Consider the following 23310-nt stretch of genomic DNA (forward strand, 5'->3'; position numbering starts at 1 on the left):
TCACCTTTATCCAGATTTATTAACAACAAAAAGCTGAACCTGACAGACTTTTTATATACGAATTCATTTCTTTGCAGTCTCCTCTTCCTTTGACAAGTTCTTGATAATCTCTTCTTTCTTGGCCAGAAGACGCTCCTCTCTGCGTTTACGGGCCTCTTTCGTCTTTGTACGACGAGCCTCAGCCTGGTCACTGGATGTGTACAGAGACGTCAACAGAAAAAAAATCATTTCACAATGAACACGTAACAATACACAGCCTCAAAGACAAAAAGAAAACAAAGCGAAACTTACGCCAGAAGCTTCTTGCGAGCCTTATCAGCCTTCAGTTTATGGATGTGCTCCATGAGGATGCGCTTGTTTTTGAAAACGTTACCCTTGGCCTTCAAATACAGACTGTGATACCTGGAGGACAGGAACACACACCATACCTCAGGACATCTCAAAGAAAGAACCTTTTGATCAGGAGCTGGAACTAAAGCAACACTGGATTAGTCAAAAGTAATGAGTGCTGAGAAACAAACTTACATGTGCCTGTCAATTTTCTTGGACTCCCTGTAGCGACGAAGAAGGCGACGCAAGATTCTCATACGCCGCATCCATGACAACTTCTCTGGCATACGAGCATTGGCTGTACCCTTTCTCTTACCTGGAAGTGAAGAAAATCAAATAAATTATAAAACTGTTTTGTGTATATTAAAATCTACTGGCATACAGTAACAGCCACAATTTATCCCAAAGTATACAATCATGTGATATTGCTTACTTTCACTTTGTTATACTAGGCAGAAAATACAAAAGACAATATGAACATTATGATAAAACCAGAGTCTGTGAAAACAACATTAAAGCGCTTGTATTGAAAAAATGTAAAAGAAACAATGAACTAAAAAAAAAAAAAAAAAATCACTCACCATAACCCATGTGACGACCCTTGCGGCGTGCCAGTGTGTTCTTGCGGCAGCGAGCACGGGAATGAACAGTCACAGGTTTCCTGATGATCAACCCATCCTTTACCAGTTTTCGGATTTGCTGGCCTGTAGCACAAACAATTTAATAAAAGAAGTTAAAGAACTGAAATTTGACCAACCTGTAAACAGAGTAGTCTGCACTGCAAGGGAAACTACTCACGAGAGTTTGCATTAGCAATCTCATTGGTTTCGTTGGGGTCCAACCACACCTTCTTCTTGCCACAGCGCAAGACGCTGGAAGCCAAGCGCTTCTGGAGCCTGAGCATACTGCAAGACAACATTAGATGTTAAACACAGCTATTGACCGCTTTATGTTTTTCTATGGAATTAAACATATAAACAAGATCTGACACTAACAAGTAAGATGGTAGGTTTTAAATATTTTAATGTAGTGAAATTTTCGTTTTATGACTGAATTTGGAAATACACACACATACACAATAAAATATTGAAACCAAACCACCTAAATAATTTCAAATTCGATATTTCCCTGAACCCTGAAGTGAGAGCAACAACTCAAAAACTACTTTGAAACTTTGACCAGTTAAATCACACACTGGCAGCATAGTATACAGCTGCAGAGATTTCATGTTTGTTACAGATAGCGTAACAAAACTAAAAACTTAATTTAGGATATGACATACCGCTTCTCAGCTCAACTTTATTTATATAACCCTTTAAAAACAACCACAGCTGAAACAAAGTGCTGTACATAAATGGATAAATTCTCCGGTGTGTTGTCAAATTAATTTAACTGCTTGGTTTTAAGAGAAAGTCCCTTTGTAATAATCTATCTTTAAACGATTTGACTTATAAGATGGAGCAATTAACAAACTGGAGAGGCAATATATTACCTAACCCAACAAGATACTGTTAGCTTTATAGAGGTGTCAACGTTTCTAATCACACGTTTAGTGTTACTGTCTTGAGTTTCTTCGACTGACATTAATAAACAGAAATGGTGAGATGTTTGCTGGTACACAACTAAGCAGCAATGGTTTCTGTGACATGTTGGGGCTTGTCTTGGTTAGCATGGTTAGCCTACAAACACAGGCCCAACAAGCATTTCAGTTCAAATATACAGGTCTTATTAGACTTAACCACAGCTCGCGTCACCACAGCAGCCTTATATACCAAATTCGTAAACATTTCAAAGTCTGTTGAGGATAAAACCGTCAAATTAAATATCAAATATCTGGCTTACCTCATGGATGCTGCTAGCTTGGTAGACACGAAGGAAATAGACCGATTGAGTCCCTACCATTATAGTAATAGTTGTGGGTGACTTAACTGTGAGATTATGATAAATACCTGAATTTACTTAACTGCACACCGGGGAGTGGTGAAAATGTAAATAATAATATTTATTATTATTATAAAACAAATAAATAGAAAAGTTAGAAAATGTGACTAATGTTATACTTGAGCCAAATGAGCTGCGTAAGTTGTTCTGAGTGTGCTGGCAGTGGTACAGTCCAATGAAATGGTCGCTGTACATTTATTTGACCACTAGAGTGCGCTGTTTATTTTTTATGAATATGTTATTGCTGTTTTGATTGCTGCGGCGTTTCTTCTAATGAATAATAAATAAATAAGCGTCTACATACATAATACAAATTGATTAAAGAAAATAAAAGAGCAGTTTTCCTGAATGATTGCATGCATGTTTGCGTGTTCCTTTACGTTCTGTTTTCTGGTTGCATAGTTTGTGGAATGAAAGGGACACAGTCACAGCAGTGGCAACAAATGAATATGTCATGAATAATGTATGTTCTGTATCTATACTGTTGCGTTTTTATTTTAACCAGTTTGAGTTTCTTTGTATAATGTATTTGTCATTTTTTATTTGGACTATTTCTTGTGTAGTTGTATTCGTTTTATGTTGCATGTAATTTTCTAGTCGTTTTTGTTGCTTGAAGTAAAATAAAAAGCGTTCAGTTTCTCCATTGGTTTTTAACAGCTTTTATTAAATCATGGTCCATTTGTTTGTTTGTTTTTTTGTTTGTTTTTTGTTGTTTTTTTGTTGTTTTATTTACTTGCTTCGGTTACTGGAAAAGCCCTTTGTTATTTATCTGCATCTCTTTGGTGAACTCTGGGCTCGTGCCCAGTAGGCCCGTTCAGTATTCAGTCCACAGACAATGGAGTCTTCGCGTGGTCAGCCTGATACCGGCCTGACCTCTACTGGCTGCTGGTAGAACGGCACTAGATTGTCAATTGGTTACTGTGCGTACCAAACAACCACGAGTGGTACTGCCTCTTGTCACATCTCTGTCAGAGCTGTGCCGTCCAACTCCTCAAAGGAGAGCGGAGCTCGTGCGAATGCTCGGGGCGCTAACATACTCAGCGGCTTGCCGGTTATTTTTTCGAAGAGCTTATTGTTTTCTTTTAGATATGAGTCAGCGTAAAACAATATTCAAGGTAAGTGATATTTAATTCTCGCGAGCCCAGCTAGCGAGCTAACGTTGATGCTAGCAGCTACAGCACAAGTGTTGAAGTAACTGTAGCCAGTGCGGCTCTTGTATAGCATTTACCTCCCTGTTGACATAATTGTGCCTGTTGAGAGGTACATCGCATATAGGTTGTTTTTCATAGTATAACCTTAAATTGGTCGATAAACTTTACATTGACATTGAGATCAAAAGGAATCCTTACAGTAAGGAAATCTCGCATCTTTCCATTCTGTCCCACCGAAATAAATTAATCCAATGCTCACCCTTTGCCTATTAAGGTATTTAGTTTACGTCAGGCTAAAAAGGACTTCATTGTGAGCCCTTTAAGCCCGGAGATTTGCCTTTTGAAGCTCAGCAGCATGCCTCAGTGCCAGTGCAAGACCGGTTATAGAAACTGATGGGGACATGCTGTAATAGTTCTGCACAAGCCGGAGCCCTCTAAGCAGATGTTATGAGGATGTGAAAGGCTTCTGCAAAACAAAACGGCGTTATTGTGTACCGAAGCCAGACAACAGCTCCTGGTTTATGCCATTGTCTGCTGTACTAGTTATTTATCTGCGCTGCCCATCTGTCACAAAGACTTCTCCCATTTGACCTGGTTATTGCAGACAGCTTGAAGAGTGTGAGACGGATTAACCTAGTCGCGTACAATGACTGTATTTTACAGTCTGTGGTCGCATGTGTTTGCAGAATGGCTTTTATTAACTTTAATTAATTAATATGATTTTATAAGGTGATAATAACCCGCATCTGGTCAATAAATTATCATTAAATATCATTAGCATACTATATTTCCATACTGGTTATCATTAAAAACTGGAATACAACTGTATTAATACTGTCCTAAATGTGGGCAAGGATCAACATATTATATTTATTTCAACGCTGACTACTTAAGGTGCTTGCATTGAAAAGCTAATGCTTCAGTATGTCTGCCTTCACTTGTTACCGAATCTCTCCACCTTCTCATTCATCGGCTTCTCTGGTTTTCTTTCAGCAAAGTCACCCCATCAGCTGGAGTACTTTTGGTCAATGACCTCTTTGTAAACCCAGTTTCCCTCTTCTGTGTGTGGATCACCTACTGTGATCACAAAACTATAAAGGAGTGTGGCACAGAGTGCAGTTAATGCAGTGAAACATTTTTGTCTAGAGGTTTACTTATGCTGCTTTATCTCTGACTCAGTCACATAAAGATGAAGTTGCATTGACCAGGTGATGTACTGTACAATGTTTCAGGACAGATCGTTCATTCATGAAGTAGCTCACTTAAGCTAGCTTTCCAAAATCAGCTGTATCAACAGTGACATTTTCTATTTCCTAAAATAGGTTTATTTAGCATTTTTTAAATGTCATGATAATAACCACATGCTTATCATGAATCCTGACTGGTTCCTTTAGTTTTATCAGACTTGTTTTATGCACATTTATTCAAGTTCAAATGTACATTGTGTGGACAACGTAGCCAAATAATTCAACTAAACTTCTTGATCATATGTTTGAGCAGGAGACCACCTTGACCTGAAAACTAATATATAATATAAAACATTTGTTGAAAAATGAATTAGAAGTTTAAGTTTCCATTTCATTCTCAGTCTGCAATAATTTGCTGCTAAAATGCTCATAAAATCTAGCCTATGTGGACTATTGAAGATATTTAACAGAAAATGTTCTTGTTTAAAACGTTTTAAAAAGTGCATTTTTCCTGGAGTAATTGTTGGGGTCAGATCATTGAAAATGCAAATGAAAATTTGGGTGTCTTTCAAATTTGCCATCAGCTGGTGTGCGTGATCTGAAGGCAAAAGAAAGGGCAGCAGAGAATATGGAGCTGTCAGATGGGTTGTTGCTGCAGGTCAACAATGGAGAGCAGTGGTGTAACCGCTGGAAACATCCCAATGAGGACTCTGTAAGTGACATAAATTAATTTTTATAATATGAAATCCAGTAGTAATACAGTAGGATCAACACTTCTTATTTTTTCAGATCAAAGGCTGTAAATCTTGTTTTAGCCGGCATGTGTTCTTTTAAGCAAACCCTTTTATGTGCTATCCTTTTGTCCTAATTGAGTTTTTGTGTGTCTTTGTTTTAAGGACCGCAGCACCAGCCCTTCAGTCCTGCGCTCTGTTGCCAGCACGTGGAAGGAGGGTTTGCTGAACAGAAAGAGGCCCTTCGTTGGCCGATGCTGTCACTCCTGCACACCACAGAGCTGGGTACTCTGCAGCTAATTATTTCTTACCCAAGCTCATTTGATGAACTCTTGTCACTTCTACTGTATTATTTTCTGAAGCGTTAAAATTTTAAATTTAAGAATGCCTGCTTGAGTCATTATGTTATTGTTTAGATGTATACCAGATTTGTAAAAGTCTGTTTCTACCTGATGATAGTGAAAATCCTGTTTGGAATTTCTCTTAAAGACGCCTCTAACACTGCCCTTAATATTTGCCCTTTCACAGGCTCGACAAGGCCCTTTTTTTCTGCATTTTTAACTCATTTAACATGTTTCCATAGACATTTGCCTCAGTTGTAGCTCCAGGGTTGTGAGTTTTTTTACAGCAACAGCAAGACTAAAATAAGTACACATGAGAATGTGAAATCAGACTAATTATGTCAAATCACACACTAATGCAGGATAAAACTACTTTAACCAAGATGTTAGATTAGTAAAATTAGATTAGTGATTGAGTAAGTTATCTATTTGGTGTCTTTCTCATTGTATTAATTGGCTTTTAATTTTAATCTGCAGGATCAACTCTTCAACCCAAGCATTCCATCTCTGGGGCTGCGCAATGTCATCTACATCAACGAGACCCACACTAGGTAAACGAACTTAAATCTACTTCCTCTAACACTGTATCAGATCATTTAAACTATATTTTGTTCTGCGCAGCTCCTCGGCTCAGAAAGAGGAACAAATAAAACTTTTGAAACCACATGAAACTACACTATAAACATAGTTGAGGCAGGTGCTGGGCTCTGTAACAACTCACTGTATAATGAATGGCTTTAATTTGAAAGGGCCGATCTGTGAAACAGTGGAAAGATAGAAAGATGAATAATTTAAAGTGCTTGTCAGTGAACACCACACGCGTGTGACTGATCTTAGTGAGAAAAACAAAGTAGGAAACCACCATAACTTAACCCCAAACAAGATAACCATTTTTTCCTTTTGCTGTTTGTGTGCTAATAAAGGTTATTTGCCTTTATGCTATACAAGAGAATTATCTTTATTATTGTAGTTTTTCATGCTTTTTATTTATTTATTTGAATTAGTAATCCTAAGTTTACATGTGGCTGCTTATCTTTGAGCAGACAGCGAGGCTGGTTGGCGCGAAGGTTGAGCTATGTGCTGTTTGTCATGGAGAGAGATGTCCACAAGGACATGTTTACCAGGAACGTGGTGGACAATGTGCTCAACAGCAACAGGTGAGACTCAATAAAGAATTAAAAGAGACATTTGCAGGAATTGTTTTTCGTGACAAAAACTTGTGCCCTTCTTGAGACAATTAGTAAGTATAGTTGAGGATAAAGGGCACGTAAAGAAAGATTAGTGAGAAACATGTTTTTTTGTTATTGTGTTTGTCAGCTCAAGAATTTAGCCTTTTGTCTGTGCTCTGTTTTTGTTGATGACAGGGTGGAAAGTGCTGTTTTGAAGGTCGCTACAGATTTGGAAGCTCCTGCCAGCCAGTCTGGCCAGGAGCACAAGGCTGTCAGTAAAGTAAAGCAGAAAGCCAGGGCCTTCCTCCAAGTGATGGTGGCCAATATTTCACCAGCCTTCATTAGGTATCAATATTGTTTGGTTAACTAAAAGATTTAATAGCATGACCCAAGCTAGGAGATCTTCATCTTGAGATCTTCATCTTTGTACTTATTTAACTGCTTTCACTGCTCACTATTTCAGGCTGACAGGGTGGGTGCTGCTGAGGCTATTTAATGGTTTCTTTTGGAGCATTCAGATCCACAAAGGACAGCTGGAAATGGTCAAGAAAGCTGCCACAGAGGTCAGTGGCAACAACACAGACAATGCAGCGAATAAAACTTTGGCAGCATGAACTGCTTAATTAAAACAAGACAGTATGTTTCTATGATTTCTATGTATATACCCACCACTACTTACTCTCTATTAACAAAGCACTTTATTATATTGTCCATCATAGGAGCTTTAAAAGTTTAAACGTTTACAGTGCTACACATTTATATACATTTATTGATACATATTAAATATTGGTGAAGGTCCTTAAAATTTACTGTAAACAGAATGAGTCAAAAGGCATGTTGTTCGGCTCCAGCAAATCAATTGTAATTTTTTAAAGTACCCAAAAAAAAATGTCTTGTTTTATTATTTAAATTGTCTACAAATTGTTTTCACAGCAAAATCTGCCCATGGTCTTTCTCCCTGTTCACAAATCCCACATCGACTATCTGCTCATCACGCTGATTCTGTTCTGTCATAACATCAAAGCACCGCACATCGCTGCTGGAAACAACCTGAGCATCCCTATCCTCAGGTAAACAGCCATGAAACCCTGCGTTTTTTTTATCTTACAAATGCAGTACCAGTCAAGAGTTTTGACTCACTTTGCCATGACATCTTATGTGGAAGTGTGTCCAAATTTATGAATGGCAGTGTGCATGGATTTCTGCTCTCTCTAAATTAAAAGGTCAGATTGTAATAACAAAAGAGAAATGTGGATAGCAAATAAAACCATTTTAGTTTGTTATCTAGTTTTATTTTAACCTGCTTCAAGGAGTATGTAAGAATTTTATATTAATTTTCTATTTACAATAGAGACCCCATAAGTATAACTGTAAATAACATCAATCTTTAAACATTGGCATTATGAACATTTTTGCATCTACAGAAGGAAAAATACTAAAAAAAAAAAACATATGTTTTTAATGCAAAAAATAAGCCGACAATATTTATGTTGGAGGAAAATTTGGAAAAGGAATCACAATACCATATCACAGTCTGTTGATGATGAAGCATTTTTAGAGTTGTGATAGAACAGTAAGTACTATAGTCAGTGTTTTGAAGATTTGAGATAAAGACAGAAAGATCCATGCTAAGACATCATGGTCTAGTAGGGGAAAGATAGGTCTTGAAAAAAACTTGAAGTAAAAAGAACATAACCACTTGTTTCTTGTCAGTATTCTTTTGCATTGCACCTGATTTGCTCTCAGTTTGTACTGTTTATGCAACAAATCCCAAAGTACATACAGACCCCAGAACACCTAAAGTCTCAAAGTCTTATCCCTTGTCACATGATTCTGAATATTCATGTACACGTGTGTTTATAGAGATGAGGAGTGTCTTTAATTAAATGGTGATAAAGATGGATGTTGAAAGTTAAGTATGGAAACCATTAAAGCTGTCTGTTTTTTTGTGTGTGTGTTTCTTTTCAGCACCTTGATCCGTAAACTTGGAGGATTCTTCATACGAAGAAAAATGGAGGAGACAGGGGATGGAAAGAAAGACATTTTGTACCGATCACTTCTGCATGCAGTAAGAAACTGTTTATTTCAAGAGTAGAAGCTGGTGTCTGTCATGTTTTGTTGTTCTGTGAAGTCTTTTTTTCTTTAGTGAGGTAAACTAAATCCTTTGAGTGTAAGCGTTTTGGGTAGGGTTATTAATTTTCTGACTTTGCAATGCACTTGTCTAGTGCATTTAAAGTTAGAAAAGTAATTGTCACTGATCTAAGGATGAGTTTTCAGCATTGGATGTCTGGTTTACATGCTTTGCCTTAAGGAACTGCTGCAATCTGAGCTGGTAACAGTGTAAATAGACATTAACCTAAGCCATTTAAAGCTGTTTTGATGTAGACACTTAGCACACACTGTACAGAGATGTTTAAATGGTCCTTGAAGGCTTTCCACATGGCTTAACTGTATTCTATTCTGATTTGTACTTTATGCATTGATAGGCTGCTTAAAAAATTAGAGGGACTAATTCAGTTACCGTAATTCCTAGATCCAAACCTTTTTAAGCCAGAAAATGCAGATCAGCAGCTTTATGTCTGACAATGTCTAAAAGAACTGTTATGAAAGACTAATAATGCAAATATTCTTGCTTTGTCATCAGAAGCCCCTTTAAGTATGCCTGAACAGTAGAAACGCTATAACTGTACTTTTCAATAGCAAAGTTGGATTTAAAACAAATAGATTTACTAAACTGAGTCGATCAAGGTTGCACATTACTGATAGTTTGTTGATGAGAGAACGTTTAAGATAACAAAGACACCACAATACTGGATATATGGTGCCATTAAGTCTATGTTTTGTGTCCTTAAGATAAGAGTTATCAGCTTTACACATAGTCAGCAGCTGTAAATGGTGAGCTACTGTACAATTTATCTAGTTGCACCAAGAATATGTCACTTTTTAAACTGCCAAAAAGCAAATACAAGTTTTTCCACAGCAGTTGTCCAAAGTGGACCAAGAGAGGTGATTTGGCAGAAGAGATTTAGTCTGACATGCCTGTGTTAATTTTAAGATATAGTCATATATATTACATTTCTCTACATTTAGAAATATAAGTAAAAAAAAAAAAAAAGCCAAATACTGCATTTGAAGTGGACGTCTGTTCTGTTAACAGCTTGAACTGTGTCCCACTGTCTATTTCAGGACAAAAATGTGACAGCTGTGTATATACTATACTCAGATATCATTGCACAGCATGGCTACCTTCACGTGCATCGTTCCCTGCCCTGTGTATCAGGGATCAAAGTGCCGCCACTCATTTTTTCCCCCTATTTAGACTGTATACCTCATAACCCAACTGTCACATTGTAATAAAGTAATAAAAATAATCACCTTACTTCTGACTCACAGTAGGACCTTTATTTCATTCATCTTCATCCCACTCTTCTTACATATACTTTTCCCTCTGTTTCTGCCTTTTGCCAGTACACTGAGGAATTGTTGCGGCAGCAGCAATTTTTGGAGGTCTACCTGGAGGGTACTCGGTCCCGCAGTGGTAAGCCATCGCCAGCACGTGCGGGCATGCTGTCCATTGTGGTTGACACACTCTGCACTGGGGCCATCGGGGACGTACTGGTGGTGCCAGTTGGCATCTCCTATGACCGAATTATTGAGGGCAACTACAACAGTGAGCAACTGGTAAGCTCTTGGATGGTTTCTGTTGTTTTTATAGCCACTTAATAGAATATTAAGTGACTTTTTAATAGGGGTATTAAGAAAAACAATATATTTTAGCTACAAATAAATGTAACATTGACACTTAGATTGATTGTGTTGTTGTGAATGCTTTTATAATTATTATTAAGCCTAAATACTCCCTGATTCTTTGTCCCTCAGGGAAAACCAAAAAAGAATGAGAGTTTGTGGGGAATAGCATGTGGAGTGTTCAGGATGCTGAGGAAGAACTACGGTTGTGTCCGTGTTGATTTCAACCAGCCCTTCTCCCTAAAGGTAACTGATAAGTAACTTATAAAATATATGTAAAACATCTTTCATCATGAGATAAAACTTTAAGAAATGTTTTCATTACCATACAGTTATGACTTTAGTTTTGTTTTACATGTAGGAGTATCTGGACACTCAGAAAAGTCATCACATTCCACCACCAGTGTCCCTAGAAAACGCTTTGATGCCCACCATTATTTCTGCAGAGTAAGTGCAAGCACACACACACACACACACACACACAGATACACACACTATTCTCTGCTGGAGTGGTGTCTTCTTCTGTCCTATGCTAATGCACAAACCGGATGTCCTTCAGTCTTAAATGTAACAACCCTCATGTGCAAACTCAATTTCTCTCTCCTGGTGCTTCACATCAGTGTCTGTCATTTGGACATCTGAGAACGAGGCCTTGACTTTGCACTTCCCGGGGTTACTCCAGTTCAAAGCTATTCCTTTTTAATACAAGTGAGACGGTCATACAGTACTTTGACACGGACAGCTGCAGTCTCCCAGCATGTTGGAGGTCATGAGTTCACACAGTGTGCCTTCAGCGGTGACTAAGAAACACTAAATCATTTGCACATAAATGGAAATTAATTCTTTTTTTTTCTTTCTGGATTGCTTGTCGTGTCTTCAGTGTGGAATGGTTGGTTGAAGCATAATATGGGAAGTAAAAGGAAATAAAACATGTGAAAGAAGCAATACAGTCAACAGGACCATGTTTATAAATGATGACATTAAATAAGCATTTACTTCGGCTCAGATTAATTTAACATACAGGCCAATTGCAGCATGAAGACATAACAGACACATAAGAGAGGGAAAGGCTATTACCATTCTGTTTACAACTGTTATTGTTTCTTTAACTATCATACAGTAAGTGATTAACTCCTTTGACATTTGTGGTTTTAGTTTTTTGCAAGATTCCTGATTTGACTTTCAACAAACTTCTACACATTTAGCTCTTTTCCACGTGTATCTTTCAAACGTATACATTTGTAAACTCATTACGTTATACTTTAACCAATATTATTTACATAGATCTTCCTTGCAAATGAGAGCTCAACCCAGAGGGGTCTAATTGATAAATAAAGGCTTTTCTTAGGTGTTTTAAGTTCCTGTTTAGCAGAAAGGAAGGAAGGGAACATGTTAGAGAAATAAGCTGGAACTGTGTTTAACAACAGGCTCAAATTATGCATACGATATAATACGCCATATTGAAACATATTCTGTTGTTCTTCTTCAAGACCTGATGCTCAGCTGTTTGAAGTACAAGATGAGGAGCAGCTGGACAGAGAGTTGCCTGATGAGCTCTTTAGACGGCAACTTATCAACAACCTGGCCAAGCATGTTCTCTTCAGTAAGTAATTCACATCCCTTACACACTGCAGAACTGCTGCACCCTATACAACAATCACTCTGAGCCACACCAAGAATTTTTTCCTCATTCATGAAACCACTGGAGCATGTTACCTCCTCCATAATTTTTTCTGTTCTTTTGTTTTTTCTATTGTCGTTTTTCATCACAAGAGTCTTTTTTTTATCCTCTGGTTAAAGTTGCACCTGGTATCAAAGGAAGCACACATGAAATGCTATCCTTCATCCTCCCCCCTATTAATTGAAATCCAACACAACACAGCACAGCATCAGCCCATCCGCTCCACATCACTCAGGGTGCTTTGCCCTGGGGTTACACTACAGAAACCGGTTCTCCCCAGCTCATTCAGCTGCATTCTCCTGCACTAGAGCTTGTTTTCCTTTTTTTCCAAGGGCTCAGCCAATCACAAAGCCTCCAGCTGGATGGCATGTTGTTTTTAGCCAATAGGGAGGAGGGGAGGATAGAAACAGAAGAGTGGGAAGAATGCAGTTCTAGTTTTGGTGTTCACTAAGGTTTTGCTCCTCTAAGCGTGCACTATACTTGAGATAGACTGTAGTAACCTTTGTCCTTGGACACATGCATCATCTTTTTTATCTGTGATGTGTTATCAGTGAACTGAACAGTTCTGAGTTAGCTTGACTTTGTTTTTATTATAAGGTCATATCTAATTGTACATATATTTAAAAATTATACATAGATGAACCTGTTATATAGCATGTTGCTAAATCTCCTCACCTAAACCAGTTGATCCAGATGTGTATCTGGTTTTGTCAGATATTTATTGCTACTAAGAAAGGAGTTTTTCATTGTTAGTGTGTGTCAGCAGATGCTCTCTTAAATGGAACTTATAACTTATAAAGTTTTGATGTTACTCTATAAGGTGCTCTGAGAATGTCAATGGATGAAAACACTTCAGTAGAACTGAATTAAATAGCACAGAAAAACTAATATATCAATATATCATAAAAGACTCATTACTTCTGTTTGCTTTTCTCAAGTAAATTCATATTATAATGAACCAGAAACAGTGATGGTACTGCCATATGTATGCTGTTACCCTTTTTTTCTGTTGTGTTTTTCTCATCATATTCTGATTGTAACTCACCCATCTTCCCCCTACAGCGGCTAATAAGTCATCAGCAATCATGTCCACTCACATTGTGGCCTGTCTGCTGCTGTACAGACACAGACAGGTAAGTGTGTTTTTTTTTTTATTATCAGATCTTTCTTTCTACTGGTGGTCTGTCTCTGTCTGTTGTTTCATCCACCTATTCATATTTTCCTCCTTTTCTGCTCCTGAAACTGTTTAATCTTATTTTTTTTATTGTACTTCTTTACAAGCTAGATAAATTACCTATAGGAGAATAAATGTCCTAAATCCTTTCACACCTCCACTTTACATTAGTGGTAAAGCTCTGCCATCTGCAGGTGTAGTTAAGTAACTGGGTGTCAGTTTGTTTTTGTTTTTTTTACTGAGTCTTTCTTGTAATTTTGTTCCTTTTTTGTTTTAGGGTGTGGTGCTGTCCAAGCTTGTAGAGGACTTCTTTAACATGAAGGAGGAGATCTTGTCACGGGACTTTGACTTGGGCTTTTCGGGGAACTCTGAGGATGTGGTCATGCGTGCCCTCCACCTCCTGGAAAACTGCATCAACGTGACCGGCAGCTCCAATCGCAACGGGGAGTTTACCATCGCACCTAGTCAAACCGTACCGGCGCTGTTTGAGCTCAACTTCTACAGCAACGGCCTTTTCCATGTCTTCATTTCTGATGCAATCATTAGTATGTCGAGCACTCCCTCTTTTTGTTATGTTGCTGAATTACTACTTGGTTTTTACTTAATTGGTGCAGTCAGTCTAAAGTTAAAGAGTCTTAAACTTACCACTTTTCCTCAACCTTATTTCCTTTATCCTTTCTCTCCAGCATGTAGCATCCTGTCGCTGCAGCGTGAGCTGGCGATGGAGTCAGATTCAGGTGATCAGCCCGGGGATCCCAGCAGTCTGCTTCTTAGTCAGGAAAAGCTCATCCGCAAAGCTGCCTCTCTCTCTCATTTCCTTATCAATGAGGTGGCTGTGGCACCAGTAAGTCGACCACATTGTCAGCATCTTTCCAAACTTTGCACTATACAAAGTACAGCAAACAACAAGAGTTTGAGTTTGGTAGGAATTTTTTTAGCACTTCAAGTCCCTTCTCACTTCTCAAGTTAAAACTCTAAAAGGCATTGACTAACCAAAATATTTTACCCTCACACATTTTTAAAGTCACAGCCAAAACAGTAGAAGTATCAGCTTCAAATTTCGTGGTAATGCTCTCCATCAGTGGTGTTGTTTTCAAAGTTTCTCAGGTCTTTTCTCAGCTCTAACTGCTCTCCTAGCATCTGTTATATCCCAGACCTTGCCTTACAACAATGAGTAAGTGCTGGTTTCTTATTTTTCTCTCTGTCCCTCAGCCCTGCCAGACAATTTACCAGGTTTTCTATGATGCAGTGACTCGGCTAATCCAGTACGGAGTCCTTTATGTGGCAGAGGTGAGTTTACTTACTCTTAACCATACATCTAGTTGGCAAGAACACCGACTGTGGCAACTCACTATAAGCATCTGCTATTTACTGTTATTACTTTTAAGCAGTGGGACTTATCAAAGCCCAGCTGATGTAATTTATTTCTGTACATCAGGAGGACCAGGAGGAACTAAGCCCCGGCCCTGCAGAGGAACCTTGGCCTAAAAAGTTCTCAGAGCCCCTTTCATGGAAAAGCGATGAAGAGGATGAAGATAGTGACTTTGGAGAGGAGCAGAGAGATCGCTACCTAAAGGTTTGCTTTTATCATACCTATCTAAAATTATTTACAATTTTCCCCTTTCAGAGCCATTTTTATGCTGTTTGACTCCATGTAGGATCTGGTGACTGACTGTCTTGTGTTTGCGATAAATCAGGTGAGCGTTTCACCAGAGCACCAGGAGTTCTTTGTGTTCCTTCAGCGACTCCTCAGCCCAGTGCTGGAGGCTTACAGCGGGGCTGCGATTTTCGTGCACAGTCTGAGTCAGCCCATGTCCGAGACCGAGTATACCCAGAGGCTCTTCAAGTATCTGCTCACACGCACAGAGAGAGGAGTGGCTGCTTATGGTAATACAGCATTTCACTGCATGCTGTACACGGAAAAAAAAAAAAAAAACATTTAAAAAAAAAATTCCCTGTCTTAATTGATAATCATGTTCTCTTTTTCAGGTGAAAGTGCAACTCATTATCTGGTTAAGAACACAGTGAAGACATTCAAAGAGCTTGGGGTAAACATGTGAAATTTAAATTGTGAACAGTTTCCTTATTTAAAGTTTCCCAGCACTTTTTAGACTATGTGCAGGTGCACATAGTCCTTCAGCTAGAGTTAACTTGTTCTTCCTATGTTATGTTTTCTAGGTCCTAAAGGAGAGTAGAGAGAACAAGAAAACAATGTTGGAGCTAAGCAGCACCTTTATACCTCAGGCCAATCGGAATAAACTCCTGCAGTACATCTTAGGTTTCACCCTACTGTGACTGAGACACCTTTCAGACCCCGGGCTCCTTCCAGTAAAGGGCTTCTACTGGTTATTTCGAAACAATCCCAGGTGCTACTCTGTGGAAAGCTTTGCCAGGAAGTGCCTTCATGTAACAGCCGCTATCTGCAAGCTGTTAGCCGGAAGAGACTTGAAGCCAGTCTTCCCTTTTTGTTTTTAGTCTCTGACTCCCTGCCGCTGATTAAATGTGCATCATTCTTTCAAGGTACATCCAGGAATGGTCCTGCCTTTCAGATCATGTAGGCAAAGTTGATATGTTTTGATATGATCAAATTTTAAAATGTACAAAACGGTACTCAAACAAGCTATAAAATGATCAATTGTACAGAACAAAAAGAGCTACCTTTTGCACTTACATATAAACTGTCAAAATATGCTTAGTAAATACCTGTAAACACAACTAAAAGAGGCACTTTTGTGCTGACTCTCCGCTTGTTTGTAAAACTGCTGTAATCTCTGAAGTGTACTCTATTATCAAACAGTATGAAGTGTTAACATGTAGTTTCATACAAAGCTCATTTTGAAAACAATTCCTGCACATAGGTCATAAGAGCAATGCCTCTGCTTCACAGTGCATATAAATACATGTGCCCTGGTGTCATTAATGCAAGAACATTGACAGATTTGCACCTGACACCTGAAAACAGTGTCCCTGCAAAATGTGTATATATTTTTAACTTTCCCAGTAAAGCTTAGGTCAGCTATTCTGTACAGTTGCGTATTAAAATAATCATAGCAGTTAGCCGTTAGTGGTTAAGCTTCTCAAAAATATCACAGCAAATGCAATATGTACCTGTTGAAAGTCTGGTGTATTTGAGGCCTAAAAGCATATACATCAAAAGTTAAGTGCATTCAAACCACTGATCTCTTAAGTGCATTCAGCTACACTTTTCATCAAAGGTTTTTATGTAAAATGACTTAAATCTTTTTGCAACACCTTTAACTATTCAATGAATGTTACATTACACACTTACAATATTTAATACCAGCCATCACACCCACACATGTTCAAATACAACTAGCTCAGACACTCTTCAGTCAGATGTTTCAGGGATAGCAGGCATTTTGGGATTATCACCTTTTTAAGTATATATTGTAAACACTGTATAGAAGCCTTTGTAGCACTGCTGCTGAGTGAGCTACTCTGCTCCAATATTTGGGCATTTAGAAGCCAGAAGTGATGGTGGGTGAAGTGAATGGTACAAGTCCAAAGTGTAGGCTGTGCCTCTAAAAATGAGCTAATAGTGAGAAGAAGATAGTTTCCTGTCAAAATCTTGATCAAGAGAAATGTGAGGAGCAGATATGGCTACTGTATCAAATGTAATTGTTATTTTTAACTGTGAGCTATAGTTTTTTCTTTTAACTGATAGTTGGTTTTAAACCATCAATTCCTTATTTAATTAAATCATCGCATGGAAGTGTCATAGAAATAAATTTAAAAATACAAGTAAATATATCCTACTCGTTTCAGTTTTAGTGAGTCGGCTGAAATGAAACGGTGGTCATTGGTAAGAATCAAAAGCAAAGTAAAACTGTTGCATACCTGTTATTTAATTGCAGAACTCTCATTTTTAAGTTTGTTGTAAGATAACTTCAGACTGTACAACAGAAGGTCAATATTTACTTGTTTTGTGTGAGCTAATTCAGAATCTACATTCAAAATAAGCATGAGTTTAAAGTGAAATATTTTACGTTAGCATGTGAGTGCACATGTTTGATCCTAGAATAAGGATGTTTGAATGAGTTTGATAAATCATTGTGATTGGCGAGATTTCTAATCATACACTGAATGTATGAGAACAAATCGAAATATACATTAGTAAGAATATTTGTGACAATTGTCTACATTACTGCTGGTTACAGTCTGTTTAAATGTGTTGTTTCTGAACATAGAACATTCTTACTTGCAATATTTTAATGCAGTTTGACAAATCTACTGTAAGTAAAATGAACCCTTGTTTTAAATTTGTGGACTGATGAAGGACAACTGCGGCATGTTGTAAAAAAAAAAAGAAAAAAGGATGTAAATTAAATGAGAATGTGAGGAGGTTGTCGATGCATTTTTGTGCTAAAAGTCATTTAGAGTGTGGTGAGATATAAAGCATTTCTGAGCCTGCAACCTGTACAATTCCCCTCAACAAGAGACCTCTTGGCCACGATTAAACCACTACACGTACTGTTTTCTGTGGTCGCCTTTACTCATCAGCTCTTCAATGTAATTTCTGCTTAACCTGAGAATGTTACTGTGCCATGTGGGAATTATAGTATGTTAAAAAGAAAAATAGCTGTTCACACAAAAGAAGAGCCTCTTGAATGTGTGTCATCAGTTCCTGAAAAAGTCTTTGTGATTTTTGTTTCTGGTTTCGCTACAAATAAGATTTAGCTTTTATGAACTGTGGAAGCTGTTGAGATTCATTGGTAATAGAGCTGCATTAACGTCATACCATTTTGATTAAGAAACATGCCTGTATTTGGGGAGCAGGTGCCTTTTTTTAATGCACTGTAGGGCTCTTTGGTTGTATCTTCTGTTTTATTTTTCATGCATGTTAACAGTATCATGTGGGAATCCAAAAGAACACTGTCGATTGTAACTTAAATTACTGAAGTAGAGAGGATGAGTTGTTAATTTACAAATAAAAAAAAATAATAATAAAAAATCACCAGCTACTAAAAGAAATGTCACTTTTAATTTTTGTTCTTGCTTTATTGGAACAAAGCACAACTGGCATTATTAGATGTTGTTTTTAAATAAATTAATGATAGGCTAACGGTGGTCTTGTGTTTTTATTGACTTCTTTTTAATGGCGGAAAGGAGAGTGAATGTTTTATAGCTATTAAAGTCTACAATTTTATCCATCCCTTTAGTCCTTTTCAAATTTTACAGGTACAAAATGTTTTTTGTACCTGTTCCACCAGGTAATATGAAAATTACACGGAAATATATTTGAAAAAGAATAAACAGAAGACAATAAATGCAGACTTGACTAATTTTATTGGCAAGCAGATGTGCACATCCATGTTTTGTATATTAGTATTGCATTTATTGTAAAGTTAATGTCAATGATGGTTTGTCTTGTATAAAGCTGGAGTGGAAGAAATACATTTTATAGCTTTGACCTGGGTACACCCAAAATTTAATTTCATTTCATTTCCCCAGGGCTAATGCAATAAAAACTTTTCATTTTAGAAAACATTTCATCTACCGAAAAATAAAGTCATAAAAGTCCTTTTCTTGTCTCAGCTGTTGATTTTAGGTTCCTTCCCACATGTCATTCAGTGCCAGATTGAGGGGAGGCAGGCATGTTGAGAGGACAGAAGGAGGATATAAGGAAGGCTGAGACAAACTGAAGCTTTTGTGACAATGAGGACCAAAAGTTCACGGCATGTATGTGTTCTCCTACCCACCAAGCAGCACCTGGACTGTGTTGTCAGGGTGAGTGGCCTTGATTTTTTTCTGCTGTACTACTTAGAATACTGTCATAAATCACTTGGAAATAAGAAACATCAATTAAATCTCATTTTAACAGGTTCCTGTATCACACAGGGTTTTTGCTTATAGTACTTCATGTAACTTCATTGGTTTGGTTTGTATATATGTAAATATAGGTGTGTGTGTGTGTTTTTTTTATTTTGGTTCTGTGTACACTGTGTATACTTTACACAGCTGTCTGCAACCCCAATTTACAGACAGCTGTAAAAAGTAGTTGCCATCATATTTTCTTTTGTATAATCTTATTAATGTGTTCAGATTATGTATTTTCCTTGTTGTATCTTTTCTGTGTCTTATGATGTTTGCTTCACAGGTGAGAGCGAGAGGCCAGGATGTGCTGCACAGCGTACTGCGGCAGCTTGGTGTCAGTGATCTCCAAGTGTTTGGTTTGGCTGTTCTCAGAGGTCAGTGTCTGTGTGGGAGCTCAGGAGGAATTGTTTTTACTTCATTTACTGTGGAATGCTGTGATTTAGGACAGTGATTAGTGAACTTTGTCATGGCAATGTGGGGAAAAGCATGTTTACAATATGATTGCATGCAATCTCACAGAGGTTTCTCTGTTTTGATTTATTATGTGCATTTTGTTTTCTAAGATAATGAATATCTCTTTCTCAATTTGGACCAAAAGCTGAGCAAGTACTTTGGCAAAAGATGGAACAGAGGATCTTTATTGGTTAGTTTGTTTTTTATACATGATTCACTTTATTTGTTGGATTAATTAAGCCTCTGGATATTAACGAAAAGCTTTAAGCAAGCAATAAAATTAATAATTCATTCTCCACCTTTAGGTCCCATTCATCTTATTTTTGAGGGTGCAGTTTTATGTGGAAAATGGGTTGCTAATATTGTAAGTTTGTGTCCTGTTGTAACTCTTTTTTCTATAAATGGCAGAGTTCACAAGGCAAGATATCACCTGTTATCATCTCATCTTCTTCCAGAAGTAGCAACATGCAACAGCTCTACTACACTGAGCTGAGGCAGAAGGTCCTGCGCTCACAGAGCCGCCATCAGGAGGTTCTGTTCTTCCAGCTGGCAGCGTCTGCACTCCAAGCTGAAGTGGGAGATCTGCAACAGCGAGAGGAGAAGCAGGGAGCGAGAAACAGAGATTACTTTCTTCCTGAAGATTACTTCCCCTCATGGGTACAAAACTAAATAGCCAAATTGCAAAACTCTTAAAGTAAAAAATGCAAGTAAATAATATTAAAGAAACACACTATATATATATATATATATTGGACTCATGTGGATCATTTAATGGATTTGTTTTAATTGAATAATCATTGGACTGTGCTGAATTTGACCATGTCTCTAAGAGTGCCTTGAGACAATATTGTTGTGAATTGGTACCAGACCAATAAAGCTGGATTGAATTAAACAGCAGAGAAAATGCAACCTTTTGGAAAACATAAATGTGAAATGAAATACTGAGATTTTAGAAGACAAACAAACAAAAAAAATGATGAAAAAGTAGATTTCAGAAAACACAACAAAATAGAAAACAATATAGCATTTCAAACACAACAGATTAAAAAATATAAAAATGTGCTCTTTTATCAGTTTGGATTTGTCTTGTCAGTGTCATTGTTGGGTTTTCTGAAAATATTATGTTTTAATTTAGTGTTTTCTGGTGTTTTTGGTTTGTTTTGTTTTAACCTTTATAATGTACTCTATGTACATTATTATTATTATATTTTTTCAGCTTATAGAACGCAGAGGGAGAGATTACCTTCTGCAACATGGCCCAGCGTTGCATGGTGAGCTGAGAGGCGTTTCACGTTCCCAAGCCATCCTGCAGTTTATAAAAGAAACCAGCAGCTTGCAGGACGTAGCGGTAACCACCTACAGGATCAGACAGGTCTAATTTCTGTTTTTATATTCATTCAGTGAAATCCCCAAAACTTTGCACCCATTAAAGTTAGAACTAGACCATTTACTGAAGTGGAATTCATTTGACAGTATTGATTTTATTTTGGGGGAAACTTGCTTTAATTGGTTCTGATTTTGCAGAACCAATTAAAGCTGAAAACGCTGCACATTTTCAGCTGTATATCTCAGCTGTGTTTTTGTTACATGCTCATGGTGTTTAATAGTTTTTTATGTGCAGAAGAAAAGGGAGAGCAGAAGTTTAATGCATCTTGGTGTGTCAGTGACGGGAGTCCGCATCTATCAGGTAAGACCTCTTGTATTATTACATAAGTAGGGATTTTACATACTGTAATATATTTGCATGATAGTGGACTTGCAAGTAAATTTATATAATATATATACAGTGTACTCCTGATTTTTCCTGATTTGCCTACATGAACTGGTGTGATGTTTTCAAAGGAAGTGGAAGGGAAGCAATGTGCATTATTTGACTTCTCCTGGATGGATATCGATCGCTTCACTTTCCAGGTCAGTCTGTACACACCTACAATTAAAGTCTATTCACATAATCTCACAAATGAGCTCAAGATTTTTGATGCATGTTTCATTCTGGCTCTTCAGGGCAGCAGGTTTGAAATTACTGCAGTGGCCTCTCAGTGTGTCCCTAAGCTGGTGTATCACACACATTCTGCCTTCCACTCTAAACACATCCTGAAACACCTCAGTGACAGCCACCGACTCCATATCAACACCAGGAGTGCAATCAGCTATATCCAACAGCTGGAAGACATGCAAAGTCAGCAAACTTACCTAAAATCCCATTAATTGTTTAAACATGACCAGTTTGTTCATTAATTTGACGTGTCTTTGTCACTATGTCTCACCAGCTAGTCATTTATATAAAGAGGCTTACATCTGTGACACCACATACTTAAGAGAGAGACTCCGCTGCCACAACCTCACATCCTCCATTTCTGACGGCAGTGCTGAAGTGGAAACAACCACAGTCTGGGCCAAGGAAGAGGAGGAGGAGGTGGAGGATGAAGGCTCTCCATCATGCCAGGCTGAGAGAGGTAGTGCACTAATTATGAGATTGTAATAGTTTTATTGCATATTTAGTCGTTATTTTTAATTTAATTGCCAGGTTATAAATTCTTGCCTAACTCAGGTTTTTGGTGTAATAATAATAATAATAATAATAATAATAATAATGATGATAAAGTTGTTATAAAATAATCAATTTTGTTTTTATTAAAATCAAACTGAGTTGTGTGTTTATACTGATAGAGGCAGAGCTGTGGGCTGATGAGCCAGAGGAGGTTTTTGTTGACAACCTAGATGAGGTGTCCTGGCTGGTTGAGCTGCTCTATGGTGTGTCTGTGGATGGACCTTTGGTGCTACCTTCCACTCCATGGTCAGGTTAGTCCAAAAATTGTCATCTGAGAAAGGCTTTCAATGTGCATTATTTGTATTTCTCATGCATCACATAATTTGATGCCTTTTTTTATGTTATTAGCTGTCACCATGGAAATGAAACAGGTGAGCAAAACACAAATATCTCTGAGAATTTTTAGCCCAATCCTGCATTGCAGGCAACACTGTTTTCTCTGTTTTGCAGGTTCTTTGGAGGAGAGCTGGTGAAGGAGTGTCTGTGGACTGAGAAACAGTCATAATGCATGACATGCTCTGCTCAGGACAAGAAGACACCTGATGTTTGCTATGTTGATACTCTTGAGTAGCTGTGCATCTAAAGTCAGCCTTTACTAATATATAATTACCATAACGATAACCAGTGCAAAATTAGCTAATGAAATTTTAAGATATTTGTGACAGATCTATGAATTATAAAGATTAAAAATTGATAGAACTTCCATATTACATTTGTAAATACTTAATAAAACCTCACAGCAATCCATGGTGTACGCTCAGTATAGCTACTATGCATGATAATGTTGTCATGTATGAAGTCCTTGATAAGGGGCAGTTAGAATGGATTCTGTACTGTACAAGTTAGCTTTCTGGTCTTAAATCCTGCATACTGAGATCTTAGTGGAACATCATGTTTCCGTGATCCCCTCACAGTGTGTTAGTCATACTACAGTAATTAAAATGTTTGATCACATCCATAAATATACCAAAAATCATAACACAACTACCTGCCTCATGCGAGTTGGAAAAAATTAAGCG

General features: G+C 37.6%; 2 protein-coding genes and 1 pseudogene across 2 annotated transcripts; 2 read left to right on the top strand and 1 right to left on the bottom strand.

The window, feature by feature from the left end:
• On the bottom strand, window positions 1-2259 carry LOC121632985 (60S ribosomal protein L19). Its single transcript, XM_041974829.1, has 6 exons — window positions 2173-2259; window positions 1129-1235; window positions 912-1034; window positions 526-646; window positions 292-402; window positions 1-190 (listed from the first exon to the last, which is right to left on the bottom strand). Exons 1-6 carry the CDS (start codon window positions 2175-2177, stop codon window positions 64-66), a joined length of 594 nt encoding a protein of 197 aa, XP_041830763.1. The 5' UTR covers window positions 2178-2259; the 3' UTR covers window positions 1-63.
• Window positions 2260-3192: 933 nt separating this feature from the next.
• On the top strand, window positions 3193-18535 carry gpam (glycerol-3-phosphate acyltransferase, mitochondrial). The gene is made up of 21 exons (XM_041974016.1): window positions 3193-3386; window positions 5194-5321; window positions 5506-5625; window positions 6159-6232; window positions 6725-6838; window positions 7046-7195; window positions 7314-7413; window positions 7784-7920; window positions 8819-8918; window positions 10319-10531; window positions 10730-10843; window positions 10959-11044; window positions 12088-12200; window positions 13341-13411; window positions 13730-13997; window positions 14139-14296; window positions 14665-14742; window positions 14891-15028; window positions 15150-15339; window positions 15442-15500; window positions 15631-18535. The coding sequence occupies exons 2-21, from the start codon at window positions 5238-5240 to the stop codon at window positions 15745-15747; spliced, it is 2484 nt and encodes an 827-aa protein (XP_041829950.1). The 5' UTR covers window positions 3193-3386; window positions 5194-5237; the 3' UTR covers window positions 15748-18535.
• A 593-nt stretch (window positions 18536-19128) lies between these two features.
• Window positions 19129-22949, top strand: LOC121632734 (annotated as a pseudogene).
• Window positions 22950-23310: the final 361 nt, after the last annotated feature.

This window comes from Melanotaenia boesemani, chromosome 21 (genome assembly GCF_017639745.1).
Source record: "Melanotaenia boesemani isolate fMelBoe1 chromosome 21, fMelBoe1.pri, whole genome shotgun sequence".
Classification (NCBI taxonomy): domain Eukaryota; kingdom Metazoa; phylum Chordata; class Actinopteri; order Atheriniformes; family Melanotaeniidae; genus Melanotaenia; species Melanotaenia boesemani.